This window comes from Pseudophryne corroboree, chromosome 2 (assembly GCF_028390025.1).
Source record: "Pseudophryne corroboree isolate aPseCor3 chromosome 2, aPseCor3.hap2, whole genome shotgun sequence".
Taxonomy (NCBI): domain Eukaryota; kingdom Metazoa; phylum Chordata; class Amphibia; order Anura; family Myobatrachidae; genus Pseudophryne; species Pseudophryne corroboree.
The window spans coordinates 401164263-401181373 of record NC_086445.1 but is presented as its reverse complement, the minus strand read 5'-3'; the positions used below and the strand labels follow the sequence as shown (position 1 = coordinate 401181373).

Genomic DNA, 17111 nt, shown 5'->3' with positions numbered 1-17111 from the left:
TCTAGGAGCTCAGGAGAGCCCCTAGTGTGCAACCAGCTCGGGCCGGGCACAGAAATCTGAGGTCTGGAGGAGGGGCATAGAGGGAGGAGCCAGTGCACACCAGATAGTACCTAATCTTTCTTTTAGAGTGCCCAGTCTCCTGCGGAGCCCGTCTATTCCCCATGGTCCTTACGGAGTTCCCAGCATCCACTAGGACGTCAGAGAAACAAGTGAATACTATGGGCAGTATCCTATTTGCCGCAGTAAAACATTGGGTGCAAAAAACAAACGTTTTTCTGGATTTTTCATTTTTTTTTTACAGGCTATCCCATTAGATTGAATGTAAAAACAGTTGCCCTCATTCCGAGTTGTTCGCTCGCTAGCTGCTTTTAGCAGCATTGCATACGCTAAGCCGCCGCCCTCTGGGAGTGTATCTTAGCATAGCATAATTGCGAACGAAAGATTCGCAGAATTGCGAATAGAAATTTCTTAGCAGTTTCTGAGTAGCTCCAGACTTACTCAGCCATTGCGATCAGTTCAGTCAGTTTCGTTCCTGGTTTGACGTCACAAACACACCCAGCGTTCGCCCAGACACTCCCCCGTTTCTTCAGACACTCCTGCGTTTTTCCCATAAACGCCAGCGTTTTTTCGCACACGCCCAGAAAACGGCCAGTTTCCGCCCAGAAACACCCACTTCCTGTCAATCACACTACGATCACCAGAACAATGAAAAATCCTCGTTATGCCGTGAGTAAAATACCTAACTTTTGTGTAAAATAACTAACCGCATGCGCTCTGCGAACCTTGCGCATGCGCAGTAAGCGATTAATCGCAATATAGCGAAAATCGGCAACGAGCGAACAACTCGGAATGACCACCAATATCCTTTCTTCCGAATATACACAGGTTCAGTGAAACCTGTGTGTTTTCATGAGATACAGCCCTGTTTTTGCTTGAAAAGAGGGGCTGTTTCCAGGTTTTGAAGCAGATAAGCCGGTGCAAGGATAGGACAGCCCCGGCAGAGACCATGAGCCGTGGTAATTTACCGCAGCTAATAGGATACCGCCCTATGTCCTGTTACCTATGATAAAGTAAGAAGTTACTTTTATACGTACTCTCCGTTTTGAAATGCCACCACACCGACTTCATGCATAACAAAAGGATCTTCTGGTGCAATACTCAAGGCCTGACTGAAAAACCTCTCTGCCAACTTAGAGTTATTGGTCAGGCCATACTCCAGTCCAATATATAACATTGGTAAATGGCATCTGAATAAAAAAAAAAAAGCATATAATAAACATTTTAAGCATATATTGTAGAATCTATAGTTATACTGTAACAAGGGCAGGGCAGGTGGCATATGTAAACTGGGCTGGTTCCATATTGGGCAAAACAACCAATTATTTCTCATTGTACTGCAATGTCTTTTAAATACACTAATATGATAAAACTTCTCCAATCCTCCTGTACCTTTGTCTAAGCTAATTCTATGTGTAAAATATAATGCAACAAGCTTAACAATGCAGCAATTTCATTGCCACACACCAACACGGATTCAGTATATCCCGATGGACGGGATGCCTGCGGTCACAATACAGACAGGGGCATCTCGACCGTCAGAATCCCGGCAGCACCATGGAAAGTAACCTAATCCTCCCTTCTGGATGCCTAACCCTCCCCTGTGGTGCCTAACCCTAACCCTCCCGAGTGGTGCCTAACCTTAACCCTCCCTTCCCCACTGCCTAAACCTAACCCTCCCTCCCTCCCCAATACCTAAAGATACCCTTCCCGTCCCTGCACCCTAACCACCTTCTAAAGGGTAAACCTAACCTCCCACCCCCACGGCAGGACGTGAGCGCCCCGCTGTAGGAATGACCGAGATTCTGGCTGTCGGTATTTTGATGCCAGGATCCCATCCTTTGGGATATTAACGTATCCACCATGACAGCGTCTGCATTGGATACCCTTATGCAGTCTTGGGCTGCAAAGTATAAATATTGAAATTCGTTTTCAAACAAAAGACACCTTTTGGCAAAAAACCCAAAAGCAATCTTAAAATCTTATTACAAAGTTTTTTGTTTTTAGAGGCAGCGGTGCGGGGATTAGATCATAACTGTGCAATATAGCCAATATTCTATCAGAAGTCTGTTTCCAAGTATACCAAAGCACAGGCTGGTGCAAGGGGATGAAGTTACAATACTGGCTGTCGAGATCCCGGCGTTCAGGAGGCGGACGCCGGAATCCTAACAGCTGGTAAATTACCAACGCCCGGAATCCTGAACACCTCCTCGTATTCCCACTCGGTTGGTGAGTCCATGCCACCAACCAATTGGACTATAACCTGTGGCGAGCGCAGTGAGCCACCGGGCCCGAATCGCGATAGCAAGCCTGCGAGTGGATTGGATGCGTCGCTACCGGGATTCTGGCAGACGGGATGCCGCTGTCTGTATACTGACAGCCAGCATCCTGTCTGCCGGGATATCATATGTATTCCGGTGAAAGTGCACACAACTCAGGACACGCATGAATATATGCATTTAATCAGATGCATGTAATGTGTGAGCAAATACACCCGATTCCTGACCAATTCTGCATCATCTAGTACTCTATATAGTACCTATCCTGAAGCTCCTGCCATCTTCAGTGGGCTAGCAGTAGTAAGTCTTTATCCTGCTGGATTGGGACCCAGCAAGGCAAAGATCTATTTCAGCTACTAAATTCCAATTTAATGACACTGGGCTTGTAGTGTATATGAAAAGGCCAGCTGTAGGCAAAGAGCTTCAGGGCACTCTGCTAGTGTAGAAAATGCCAAGAGGTAGGCAAAGGGTGACATTTGCTAATAAGTCCCATAGGAAATATATGCAAAACAGACCTTAAGAGAAACAAAAAAATAAGATTTTACTCACCGGTAAATCTATTTCTCGTAGTCCGTAGTGGATGCTGGGACTCCGTAAGGACCATGGGGAATAGCGGCTCCGCAGAAGACTGGGCACAACTAAACAAAGCTTTAGGACTACCTGGTGTGCACTGGCTCCTCCCACTATGACCCTCCTCCAGACCTCAGTTAGGATACTGTGCCCGGAAGAGCTGACACAATAAGGAAGGATTTTGAATCCCGGGTAAGACTCATACCAGCCACACCAATCACACCGTATAACTCGTGATACTATACCCAGTTAACAGTATGAAATATAACTGAGCCTCTCAACAGATGGCTCAACAATAACCCTTTAGTTAAGCAATAACTATAAACAAGTATTGCAGACAATCCGCACTTGGGATGGGCGCCCAGCATCCACTACGGACTACGAGAAATAGATTTACCGGTGAGTAAAATCTTATTTTCTCTGACGTCCTAAGTGGATGCTGGGACTCCGTAAGGACCATGGGGATTATACCAAAGCTCCCAAACGGGCGGGAGAGTGCGGATGACTCTGCAGCACCGAATGAGCAAACTCTAGGTCCTCCTCAGCCAGGGTATCAAACTTGTAGACTCTTGCAAAAATGTTTGAACCCGACCAAGTAACAGCTCGGCAAAGTTGTAAAGCCGAGACCCCTCGGGCAGCCGCCCAAGAAGAGCCCACTGTCCTCGTGGAATGGGCTTTTACAGATTTAGGGTGCGGCAGTCCAGCCGCAGCATGTGCAAGTTGAATCGTGCTACAGATTCAGCGAGCAATAGTCCTCTTAGAAGCAGGAGCACCCAGCTTGTTGGGTTCATACAGGATAAATAGCGAGTCAGTATTCCTGACTCCAGCCGTCCTGGAAACATATACTTTTCAGGGCCCTGACTACGTCCAGTAACTTGGAATCCTCCAAGTCCCAAGTAGCCGCAGGCACCACAACAGGTTGGTTCACATGAAAAACTGATACCACCTTTGGAAGGAATTGGGAACGAGTCCTCAATTCCGCCTTATCCATATAAAATACAGATAAGGGCTTTTGTATGACAAAGCCGCCAATTCTGATACACGCCTGGCCGACGCCAAGGCCCACAGCATGACCACTTTCCACGTGAGGTATTGTAGCTCCACGGATTTAAGTGGCTCAACCCAATGCGACTTCAGGAAATCCAACACCACGTTGAGATCCCCACGGTGCCACTTGAGGCACAAACGGGGGCTGACTATGCAGCACTCCCTTAACAAAAGTCTGAACTTCAGGCAGTGAAGCCAGTTCTATTTTGGAAGAAAATCGATAGAGCCGAAATCTGGACCTTAATGGAACCCAATTTTAGGCCCATAGTCACCTCTGACTGTAGGAAGTGCAGAAATCGACCTAGCTGAAATTTCTCCTTTGGGGCCTTCCTGGCCTCACAGCACGCAACATATTTCCGCCATATGCGGTGATAATGGTTTGCGTTCACTTCTGTCCTAGCTTTAAATAGCGTAGGGATAACTTCCTCCTGAATGCCCTTTTCCTTCAGGATCCGGCGTTCAACCGCCAGGCCGTCAAACGCAGCCGCGGTACGTCTTGGAACAGACAGGCCCCCTGCTGCAGCAGGTCCTGTCTGAGCGGCAGAGGCCATGGGTCCTCTGAGATCATTTCATGGAGTTCTGGGTACCAAGCTCTTCTTGGCCAACCCGGAACAATGAGTATAGTTCTTACTCCTCTCCTTCTTATTATTCTCATTACCCTGGGTAAGAGAGGCAGAGAAGGGAACACATACACCGACTGGTACACCCACGGTGTTACCAGAGCGTCCACAGCTATCGCCTGAGGGTCCCTTGACCTGGCGCAATATCTTTGTAGCTGTTTGTTGAGGCGGGACGCCATTATGTCCACCTGTGGCCTTTCCCAACGGTGTACAATCATTTGGAAGACTTCTTGATGAAGTTCCCACTCTCCCGGGTGGAGGTCGTGTCTTCTGAGAAAGTCTGCTTCTCAGTTGTCCACTCCGGGAATGAACACTGCTGACAGTGCGAACACATGATTTTCCGCCCATCGGAGAATCCTTGTGGCTTCTGCCATCGCCATCCTGCTTCTTGTGCCGCCCTGTCGGTTTACATGAGCGACCACCGTGATGTTGTCTGACTGGATCAGCACCGGCCGGTGTTGAAGCAGGGGTCTAGCCTGACTTAGGGCATTGTAAATGACCCTTAGTTCCAGAATATTTATGTGTAGGGAAGTCTCCTGACTTTTCCATAGCCTTGGAAGTTTCTTCCCTGTGTGACTGCCCCCCAGCCTCGAAGGCTGGCATCCGTGGTCACCAGGACCCAGTCCTGTATGCCGAATCTGCGGCCCCCTAGAAGATGAGCACTCTGCAGCCACCACAACAGCGACACCCTGGCCCTTGGAGACAGGGTTATCCGCCGATGCATCTGAAGATGCGACCCGGACCACTTGTCCCACAGATCCCACTGGAAGATCCTTGCATGGGACCTGGCGAATGGAATTTCTTCGTAAGAAGCTACCATCTTTCCCAGGGCTCGCGTGCATTGATGCACCGACACCTGTATACGTATTAGGAGGTCTCTGTCTAGAGACGACAACTCCTTGGACTTCTCCTCCGGGAGAAACCCTTTTTATCCTGTTCTGTGTCCAGAACCATACCCAGGAACAGTAGACACGTCTTAGGAACCAGCTGCGACTTTGGAATATTCAGAAACCAGCCGTGCTGTTGTAGCACTTCCCGAGATAGTGCTACTCCGACGAACAACTGCTCCCTGGACCTCGCCTTTATAAGGAGATCGTCCAAGTACGGGATAATTATTTCGGCCATTACCTTGGTAAATACCTCGGTGCCGGGGACAGACCAACGGCAACGTCTGGAAATGGTAATGACAATCCAGTACCACAATTTTGAGGTACTCCTGGTGAAGAGGGTAAATAGGGACATGCAGGTAAGCATCCTTGATGTCCAGTGATACCATGAAATTCTCCAGGCTTGCAATAATCGCCCTGAGCGATTCCATTTTGAACTTGAACTTTCGTATATAAGTGTTCAAGGATTTCAATTTTAGAATGGGTCTCACCGAACCGTCTGGTTTCGGTACCACAACATTTTGGAATAGTAACCCCGGCCTTGTTGAAGGAGGGGTACCTTGATTTCACCTGCTGGAAGTACAGCTTGTGAAATGCCGCCATGACTACCTTTCTCCGAGGGCAGCAGGCAAGGCTGATGTGAGGTAACGGCGAGGGGGAGTCGCCTCGAACTCCAGCCTGTATCCCTGTGATACTACTTGCAGAACCTAGGGATCCACCTGTGGGCAAGCCCACTGGTCCCTGAAGTTCCCGAGACGCGCCCCCACCGCACCTGTCTCCACCTGTGGAGCCCCAGCGTCATGCGGTGGACTCAGAGGAAGCGGGGGAAGATTTTTGATCCTGGGAACTGGCTGTCTGGTGCAGCTTTTTCCTTCTTCCCTTGCCTCTGTGCAGAAAGGAAGCGCCTCTGACCCGCTTGCTTTTCTGAAGCCGAAAGGACTGTACCTGAAAATACGGTGCTTTCTTAGGCTGTGAGGAAACCTGAGGTAAAAATTTTTCTTCCCAGCTGTTGCTGTGGATACGAGGTCCCAGAGACCATCCCCAAACAATTCCTCACCCTTATAAGGCAGAATCTCCATGTGCCTTTTAAAGGCAGCATCACCTGTCCACTGCCGGGTTTCTAATACCCTCCTGGCAGAATGGACATTGCATTAATTCTGGATGCCAGCCGGCAAATATCCCTCTGTGCATCCTTCATATATAAGACGACGTCTTTAATATGCTCTATGTTAGCAAAATATTATCCCTGTCTAGGGTATTAACATTATCTGACAGGGTATCAGACCACGCTGCAGCAGCACTATTTATGCTGAGGCAATTGCAGGTCTCAGTATAGAACCTGAGTGTGTATATACAGACTTCAGGATAGCCTCCTGCTTTTTATCAGCAGGCTCCTTCAAGGTGGCCGTATCCTAAGACGGCAGTGCCACCTTTTTTGACAAACGTTTGAGCGCCTTATCCACCCCAACGTGACCTATCCTCTGGCGGGAAAGGGTACGCCATCAGTAACTTTTTAGAAATTACCAGTTTCTTATCGGGGGAACCCACGCTTCTTTACACACTTCATTCATTCATCTGATGGGGGAACAAAACACTGGCTGCTTTTTCTCCCCAAAAATAAAACCCCTTTTATGTGGTACTTGGGTTCATGTCAGAAATGTGTAACACATTTTTCATTGCCGAGATCATGTAACGGATGTTCCTAGTGGATTGTGTATATATCTCAACCTCGTCGACACTGGAGTCAGACTCCGTGTCGACATCTGTGTCTGCCATCTGAGGTAACGGGCGTTTTTTTTGAGCCCCTGATGGCCTTTGAGACGCCTGGGCAGGCGCGGGCTGAGAAGCCGGCTGTCCCACAGCTGTTACGTCATCCAGCCTTTTATGTAAGGAGTTGACACTGCCGGTTAATACCTTCCACCTATCCATCCACTCTGGTGTCGGCCCCACAGGGGGCGACATCCCATTTATCGGCCTCTGCTCCGCCTCCACGTAACCTTCCTCATCCAACATGTCGACACAGCCGTACCGACACACCGCACACACACAGGGAATGCTCTAAGGACAGGACCCCACAAAGTCCTTTGGGGAGACAGAGAGAGAGTATGCCAGCACACACCAGAGCGCTATATAATGCAGGGATTAACACTATAACTGAGTGATTTTTCCCCCAATAGCTGCTTGTATACATATATTGCGCCTAAATTTAGTGCCCCCCCTCTCTTTTTAACCCTTTGAGCCTGAAAACTACAGGGGAGAGCCTGGGGAGCTGTCTTCCAGCTGCACTGTGAAGAAAAAATGGCGCCAGTGTGCTGAGGGAGATAGCCCCGCCCCTTTTCCGGCGGACTTTTCTCCCGCTTTTTTATGGATTCTGGCAGGGGTAATTTATCACATATATAGCCCTGGGACTATATATTGTGATGATTTGCCAGCCAAGGTGTCTTATATTGCCCTCAGGGCGCCCCCCCCCCCAGCGCCCTGCACCCATCAGTGACCGGAGTGTGAGGTGTGCATGAGGAGCAATGGCGCACAGCTGCAGTGCTGTGCGCTACCTTGGTGAAGACAGAAGTCTTCTGCCGCCGATTTTACGGAACACTTCTTGCTTCTGGCTCTGTAAGGGGGCCGGCGGCGCGGCTCCGGGAACGAACACCAAGGTCGGGTCCTGCGGTCGATCCCTCTGGAGCTAATGGTGTCCAGTAGCCTTAGAAGCCCAAACTACCACCTGTTAGGTAGGTTCGCTTCTTCTCCCCTTAGTCCCTCGCTGCAGTGAGTCTGTTGCCAGCAGATCTCACTGTAAAATAAAAAACCTAAATATACTTTCTTTCTAGGAGCTCAGGAGAGCCCCTAGTGTGCATCCAGCTCAGCCGGGCACAAAATTCTAACTGAGGTCTGGAGGAGGGTCATAGTGGGAGGAGCCAGTGCACACCAGGTAGTCCTAAAGCTTTCTTTAGTTGTGCCCAGTCTCCTGCGGAGCCGCTATTCCCCATGGTCCTTACGGAGTCCCAGCATCCACTTAGGACGTCAGAGAAATAGGATTTTAATTACCTACCGGTAAATCCTTTTCTCGTAGTCCGTAGAGGATGCTGGGGTCCACATTAGTACCATGTGGTATAGACGGGTCCAACAGGAGCCATTGGCACTCAAGAGTTTGAGAGTGTGGGCTGGCTCCTCCCTCTATGCCCCTCCCACCAGACTCAGTCTAGAAACTGTGCCCGAGTAGACGGACATCTTCGAGAGAAGGATTATACACAGATAGTGGCGAGATTCATACCAGCTCACACATACAAGGCAAACCAAGATAACTAGCTTGAAACACAGCAACTGCTGAAATATTACTTACCAAGTAACAATGCAGTACTCAACTAAAAACAAAGTTGTACTGAACCAGATAACCACTGCAGGAAAACGACGCGCTAGGCAGGGCCGCCCAGCATCCTCTACGGACTACGAGAAAAGGATTTACCGGTAGGTAATTAAAATCCTATTTTCTCTTACGTCCTAGAGGATGCAGTGGTCCACATTAGTACCATGGGGATGTACTAAAGCTCCCAGAACGGGAGGGAGAGCGCGGAGGCTTCTGCAGAACCAATTGACCAAACTTTAGGTCTTCAGAGACCAAAGTATCGAACTTGTAAAACTTTGCAAACGTGTTCGACCCAGACCAAGAAGCCGCTCGGCAGAGTTGTAAAGCCGAGACACCCCGGGCAGCCGCCCAGGTAGAACCCACCTTACGAGTACAGTGGGCCTTAACAGACGTAGGACACGGCAAGCCTGCCGTAGAATACGCATGCTGGATAGCGAACCTGATCCAGCGAGAGATCGTCTGCTTAGAAGCAATTTTCTTGGGATCATACAGGACAAACAGAGAGTCCGATTTTCTGTGACGAGCAGTACTCTTCACATAGATTTTCGGAGCCCTTACAACATCTAAGGACTTTGATGAAATTGAGGAGTCAGTCGCAACTGGCACCACAATAGGTTGGTTGATATGAAAAGCCGACACAACCTTCGGACGGAACTGCTGACGTGTCCGGAGCTCAGCTCTATCTTCATGGAAGATCAAGAAGGGGCTTTTACAGGACAAAGCCCCCAACTCCGACACACGTCTAGCAGAAGAAGCTAAGGCCAACAAAGTGACCGCCTTCCACGTGAGAAACTTGACCTCAACCTCCTGTAGAGGCTCAAACCAATCCGATTGGAGGAACTGCAAGACCACGTTAAGATACCAGGGCGCCGTAGGCGGTACAAAGGGAGGTTGGATGTGCAGAACTCCCTTCAAAAAAGTCTGAACCTCAGGGAGGGCAGCCATTTGTTTCTGGAACAAAATGGATAAGGCCGAAATCTGGACCTTCACGGATCCCAACCTCAGGCCCATATCCACACCTGCTTGCAGGAAGAGGAGAAACCGTCCCAGTTGAAACTCCACCGTAGGAAACTTCTTGGACTCACACCAAGATACATATTTTTTCCAAATATGATGGTAATGTTTAGATGTTACTCCTTTCCTAGCCTGTATCAGGGTAGGAATAACCTTGTTCGGAATGCCCTTCCGAGCTAATATCTGGCGTTCAAACTCCATGCTGTCAAACGTAGCGGCGGTAAGTCTTGACAGGCGAACGGCCCCTGCTGCAGCAGGTCCTCCCAAAGAGGAAGAGGCCTCGGCTCTTCTAGAAGTAGATCCAGAAGATCCGCGTACCAAGTCCTTCTTGGCCAGTCTGGAGCAATAAGGATTGCTTGAACTCTTGTTCTCCTTATGAGCTTTAGAACTCTTGGAATGAGTGGAAGTGGAGGAAACACATACACCGACTGGAACACCCACGGAGTCACTAGGGCGTCCACCGCCATGGCTTGCGGGTCCCTCGACCTGGAACAATATCGCCGAAGCTTCTTGTTGAGACGAGAGGCCATCATATCTATTTGAGGTACACCCCAAAGATCTGTTACCTCCCTGAACACTTCCGGAGGGAGACCCCACTCCCCTGGATGGAGATCGTGTCTGCTGAGGAAGTCCGCTTCCTAGTTGTCTACTACCGGAATGAAGATTGCTGACAGTGCCAACGCGTGTTTTTCTGCCCAGAGGATGATTCTTGTTACCTCTGACATTGCAGCTCTGCTCTTCGTTCCACCCTGTCGGTTTATGTAAGCCACTGTCGTTACATTGTCCGACTGCACTTGAATGGCCTGATTTCTCAGAAGATGGGCCGCTTGGAGAAGACCGTTGTAGAATGTTTATCGGTAGGCCGGCTTCCAGACTTGACCACCTTCCTTGGAAGGTTTCCCCTTGAGTGACTGCGCCTCAGCCCCGGAGACTTGCATCCGTCGTTAGAAAGATCCAGTCCTGAATCCCGAACCTGCGGCGCTCCAGAAGGTGAGGTAATTGGAGCCACCAGAGGAGTGAAATCCTGGCCTTTGGCGACAGACGTATTCTCTGGTGCATGTGTAGATGAGATCCCGACCACTTGTCCAGGAGATCCAGTTGGAACGGCCGAGCACGAAACTTCCCGCACTGCAGAGCCTCCTAAGAAGCCACCATCTTCCCCGGAAGGCGAATGCACTGATGAACCGACACCCGGGCTGGCTTCAGGACATCCCGGACCATTGTTTGTATCACCCAACGCTTTCTCCTCCGGAATAAATACCGTCTGCACTTCCGTGTCGAGGATCATTCCCAGAAAAGACAACTTCCTGGTCGGTTCCAAATGTGATTTCGGAAGATTCAGGATCCAATGAGTTCTCTGAGCAGGTGAGTCGTGAGAACAATGGACTGTAACAGCTTCTCCTTGGACGATGCCTTTATTAGCAGATCACCTCTCCTGGATTCCGCGTCGGCAGACCACTGGCGCAGCCAAACTCCTCTATGAGCTGAGACAGACATGGAAGATATCCCTGCAGCCATCAAACCCAGGTCTTTCATGGATTCCACCATAAATCCTGCAGAATCCTGTATGTTACGTAAAAACAATTCAACGTCACTTTTATCCATTGTATCTGAATCCTCAAGTAACGTGCCTGATCACTTTACTATATATTTAGAAATCCATGCACAGACAATAGTAGGACATAGTATCGCCCCTGAAGCCGTGTATATGGATTTCAGCGTAGTGTCAATTTTGCGATCAGCCGGTTCTTTTAACGCGGTAGATCCTGGCACAGGTAAAACCACCTTTTTTGATAGTCTGAAAACAGATGCGTCCACTATGGGTGGGTTTTCCCATTTTTCCTATCCTCCTCAGGAAAAGGGAAAGCAACCAGAACCTTTCTAGGGATCTGAAATTTTTTCTCCAGGTTTTCTCAGGATTTTTCCAATACAGGTTGAGTCTCCCTTATCCAAAATGCTTGGGACCAGAAGTATTTTGGATATGGGATTTTTTCGTATTTTGGAATAATTGCATACCATAATGAGATGTCATGGTGATGGGACCTAAATATAAGCACAGAATGCATTTATGTTACATATACACCTTATACACACAGCCTGAAGGTCATTTTAGCCAATATTTTTTATAACTTTGTGGATTAAACAAAGTGTGTCTAAATTCACACAATTCATTTATGTTTCATATACACCTTATATACACAGCCTGAAGGTCATTTAATACAATATTTTAATAAGTTTGTGTATTAAACAAAGTTTGTGTACATTGAGCCATCAAAAAACAAAGGTTTCACTATCTCACTCTCACTCAAAAAAGTCCGTATTTCGGAATATTCCGTATTTCGGAATATTTGGATATGGGATACTCAACCTGTATATCGTTTAATTCCTTAGACGCAGGGAAGGTTAGCGAGGCTTTCTTATTGTCAGTAAAGTAAGCCTCCTCAACCTGATCAGCTGTTGTATTAGTAATATTTAACACATCTCTAATGGCCTCAATCATCAACTGCACCCCTTTTGCAAGAGATGCCGCCCCCCGCAGCACATCCCCATCACCGTCTGCTGTGTCAGATTCGGTATCCGTATCATCTTGCATAATCTGGGCAAGATCACGTTTTTGAGAGCGCACGTTAGGGGGCCCTGAGGTAACAGAACCGGACCAAACTGCCATAGAGTTCTGTAAAACCTGAGTTGCAGTCTCATTTTGTGCAACCCTAGTAGAAATCCGAGAAATCATATTTTTAAGAGAGGCTAACCACTCTGGCTCCCTTGCAGGGGGACCTGTGCTAACACAGTGCAATCCTGATTACATGGAATGGGATCATCCTGAGAGGAATTATCCTCTGCAGCATATGACACAGAGTCCCTGGACATAGTTTATGGAGACAACAAACACTCCCCACACACACAGGGAAGGGGCAGGCAGAGTTTCCCCCCTAAGAATGCCAAGAGAGACACAGAGATTGGAGCCAACCCACACACAGCGCTTCAAGATAGGGAAACCTCTTCCCAGCGCTTACTGTGTACCTTAATAGGTGTCACAGTACAGATATATTCAGCCTCCCCCCCCTTCTACAACCCCCTGGTACCGTAAAGATAGCAGGAGTTGATTTGGAGGGACAGCTCTCCCTGTCATGGCGCTGCTTCCCGCTCTCCTGTAGATTATACTGGCCTGAGGAATTGTGCTGGCAGTGATCCTGGGACCCTGACGGGCTTTCTGGACAGTGTAGGCGCTGGCTCAGGGCGCCCCTCACAGCGCCGCACTATGTACCGCTGAGCCCCAGAGCGCAGTTAGTATTGCGCTCCATACCCTGTTGCCGCCATCTTCACACCGGCTCCCTGCTTGCCAGGGTGGCCTGTGACAAATTTGGCACTGATCTTCTGGCTATGTAAGGGGGTGGTGGCATGCTGCTGGGGTGAGCGATCCCCTGTGGCGGGGAACGTTCGATCCCCTCAGGAGCTCAGTGTCCTGTCAGCGGAGATAGTGGCTCAGACCTTGCAGGGCGGACACTACCCCCATCCCCCACCGTTAGTCCCTCGAAGCAGGGAGGCTGTTGCCAGCAGCCTCCCTGTGCCTAAACTCTAATCAAAACTAAAAGAACTCCTATGGAGCTCCCCTAGCTGTGACCGGCTCCTCCGGGCACATTTTCTAAACTGAGTCTGGAGGGAGGGGCATAGAGGGAGGAGCCAGCCCACACTCTCAAACTCTTAAAGTGCCAATGGCTCCTGGTGGACTCGTCTATACCCCATGGTACTAATGTAAACCCCAGCATCCTCTAGGACATAAGAGAAAATAAATAAAAATTTATTGATATCAGAAATGTATTTCTACTGTGAAAATGTGGTCGCAATGTAATGTGGGTCATGTCCTGGTCAGTGATTAATAAGCATACCCTTTCATCAGCTGTGCTGCAGTGAAGTAAGCAGCCATTGCCTGGTCATGTTCACTTTCCACTGCAAATGAATGTCCATACGCAATCCAAGCAGGACCATAGCTTCTCTCTAATGTGGTGGCCTTGCTGGAATACAACAGATCACTCTTTCAGAGAAATGTACAGGTGTGGAACATGTGAATCCTATCATCATGACACAATGCAATAAAGTAAGAATTAGTGCATTTCCCACCTGAGATATCTCCTGGCATGTTCATTTTTATGCCCCACCATGAGATAGTAACAACCTACTGCAAACCAGGACACCTGAGGCCAGTTAGAAAAACACAATGATTAATAAAAACTTTCATTCTACATTCATGGTTTTCCCCACTACCCACATTCCTAATTTAACAATTGTATTTTATTTTTGTTTGTTTTTGGAATAATAAAGAGATTAATGTTCCTAGCAAGGTTGGTACCACCAGTTTGTGGTCTGCTAAAATACCAAAGTCTCCTACAAACCAAATACATTTATTAATAATAAAGCTTCTGAAAGTATCTGAAATATGTTGCCCTATTAAAACAAAAATATACCAGTATATTTCTAATTATTGTATCTACCTACGATTGCACTATTGTAATTACAACACTAAAGTTCTCCACTGGTATGACATTTATTCACATTCTCATGGGTGCGTTCAGCTATTTAATTATCTGCCTAGCTTTCTCTGCAGCTAGCATACAGTACTTCCCTCTCAACCCAGCTTTCCCAACTGCTACCATACATACTTTCCTCTAGTACCAGCTTTCTCCGCAGCTAGCACACTTCCCTTTAAACCCAAATCTCCCCTCTCAGCTGCTATTGTACATACTGTACCTCCATTTAAATACAGCTTTCCCTCCAGCTAACATCCTGCTCTTTTCCAGCTTTCCTTGCAGCTAGCAGGTTTCCCTCTAAGATCAGCTTCCTCTACATCTAGAATGCTTTCCTCTAGCAAAGTTTTTTTCCTGCAGCTAGAGTGCTAGCCTCTAGCCCAGTTTTCTCTGCAGCTAGCACACTTGTCTTTACACTCAACTTTCTATGCAACAGGAATATTCCCTCTAGCCAAGCTTCCATGCAGCTATCACTTCCTTCTAGCCCAGTTTTCTCTTCAGCTAGCACACTACCCTCTAGTCCAGATGTCCCTGTAGCTAGTACGCTTAACTTAGCCCAAATTTCCCTGCAGAGATAGCATGCATTCCACTAACCCAGCCTACCCTGAAGCTAGCACATTTCCCTATATCCCAGTGTTCCCCACAGTTAGCACACTTCCCTCTAGTCCAGTTTCTCTACAAGAAAAATGCTTCCCTCTAATCCAAGTTTCCCTGCAGCCAGTATGCTTCCCTCTAGCCCAGTTTCACTTCAACTGGCACAGTTCCCTCTAGCTTAACTTTCCATGCAGAGGTAGCACACTTCCCTCTAGCCCAGCTTCCCCTGCAGAGATAACGCGCCCCTCTCTAGCCCAGGGAAGCTGTCATGCTTCCCTGTAGTAGGGATGGCCATCGGTGTGGTTGCCATCAATGGTTACCATCGATGGCGATATGGAAAGTAACCATTGATGGCTGCCAACTATGCAGTGGAAAACCATCGATGGCTCTCCGTGTCCCGGCACCACATAAAAAAATATATATATTTGGTGGTTATACCTTTCCATCGATGGAGGGAAACCATCTGGTTCTCCCCCATCGATGGCAAGAGTATTCTACCTCGGCCATAAACCATCAATAATTTTGAATCATCGATGGTCAATGGCCATCCCTACCCTGTAGTCTAGTTTTCCCTGCACCTTGCACACTTCCATGTGTTTGAATAGGAAATCATGTCAGCACTTACCGGATTATTAGGGTACAAATCAACCAGTTTATGTGAAAGGTAGAAAAGTTCTGAAAAGGAAACCATAATGTTCAAAATACTAACTTCAATAAAGAGGGGAAAAACATTTTTTCTTGCCCAATGAGGGAACATCTACAGTAAGTCTCACCATTGGCTTTGTTCAGTTCTACTAGAGTTCCTATATGTACAGGTAAACAATTTGCATGGAAGGGATCTTTCTCCATAACTCTGAAATAAAGGGAACATGTACACAGAATGCTAAACTGTCCATAGAAGATATCATGAATCTGATATTTATTTATTTATTTGTTTGTTTCATTAAACTGTTAAAGAATCAATGTTTGTGTTGGTGACAATCAATCCAATATAATAAAATAGAAGATACCAAATCAATGACTTAATAGTTTTTGGTGGGACATTTTTTTCCAATTAATCTATTGGATTCAAGAGTGTATTTTCAATTTGAGTTAAGTTCAGAGATCCTACAACTGTGCTACAGCATATTTTGCATGCACTGCAAACGTCTTTCCATTTCAGTGTGTGCCAATTTAAAAAAATAAATAAATAAATTGCAATTGAGGTTAGTACTTTGCTAAAGTATATACACCTGAGATATATGTATTTGATGTTTTTACATTTGTCAATTCACTAATGTAGCTTCTTCATGCAAATATAAAACTGACAGGAATATACTTCTAGAAATACAACAAAAAACATGGTATTGACATTTTAGTGTTCACAGCAAATGTTATTAAATATACTTACGCAGATGTAAGTTTATAGCACATCTTGAAGTCACAGTTGTAGTAATGTCTTTCTGCTAAAGAAACTATTACATCCAGGTTTTCCTGAAGTCCATCTACGGATTCTGGTATCACCGTTTCACTGGGTTTGTTGTACTGAAAGGGAAGTATTTAAATAAATGTGCTGGGAACTTCCACAGAAAAATAAACACATTTGTTAATTTAACTTTAAGTTCCACACTAATATCAGCAAGAAGGACCAATATCTGCAGAGGAGTACCATTGGTATGCCAGTGAATTATGGGATCATTTTCAGGCGTGTCAGCAGAGTGTGTGCATCCTGAAAATATCCAATTTTTAAATATTTTGAAAGTAAGATAGAAGGAATATGACTGTGTGCCAAAGTACTTGTATTCCCTGTATTTTACCTGTCAGTTATGTAAAAATTAGAATAGCCCTTGTTAATCACAGACCACCCATTTCATAAGGCTGATAAATATAGTCAAGCTTTTCTTCACCTTTTTCAACTTGTTTTCAAAGAGGAAACGGAGAAGCTCTTGGTCTTCCATAGATTTCTTACTGAGTGGTAGAGACTCAAGAAGTTCTTTCTCTATGGAAAGAAAGTAAACAGAATACAGTAGTGTGCCGAGGTTATAGGTCTATTGATATACCATGGCATCTCTTTTTGAGAAGCACTGCAACAATATAAAAACAACAGTCGTAGAGGTATCATGTGCAACATAACATTCTCATTCTTTACAATATAATTATTATGTTTTATTTTT

General features: G+C 46.8%; 1 protein-coding gene across 1 annotated transcript in view; it reads right to left on the bottom strand.

Annotated features, from left to right (window-relative positions):
• CDC16 (cell division cycle 16) overlaps positions 1-17111 on the bottom strand; it is a 170805-nt gene that overhangs the window by 33701 nt on the left and 119993 nt on the right. Inside the window, exons 7-13 of the mRNA XM_063953395.1 lie at positions 16845-16936; positions 16349-16482; positions 15732-15811; positions 15584-15633; positions 13961-14034; positions 13729-13854; positions 1095-1247 (exon numbers count right to left, since the gene is read on the bottom strand). Coding sequence (XP_063809465.1) covers positions 1095-1247; positions 13729-13854; positions 13961-14034; positions 15584-15633; positions 15732-15811; positions 16349-16482; positions 16845-16936 — 709 coding nt within the window. The remainder of the gene's footprint in view (positions 1-1094; positions 1248-13728; positions 13855-13960; positions 14035-15583; positions 15634-15731; positions 15812-16348; positions 16483-16844; positions 16937-17111) is intronic.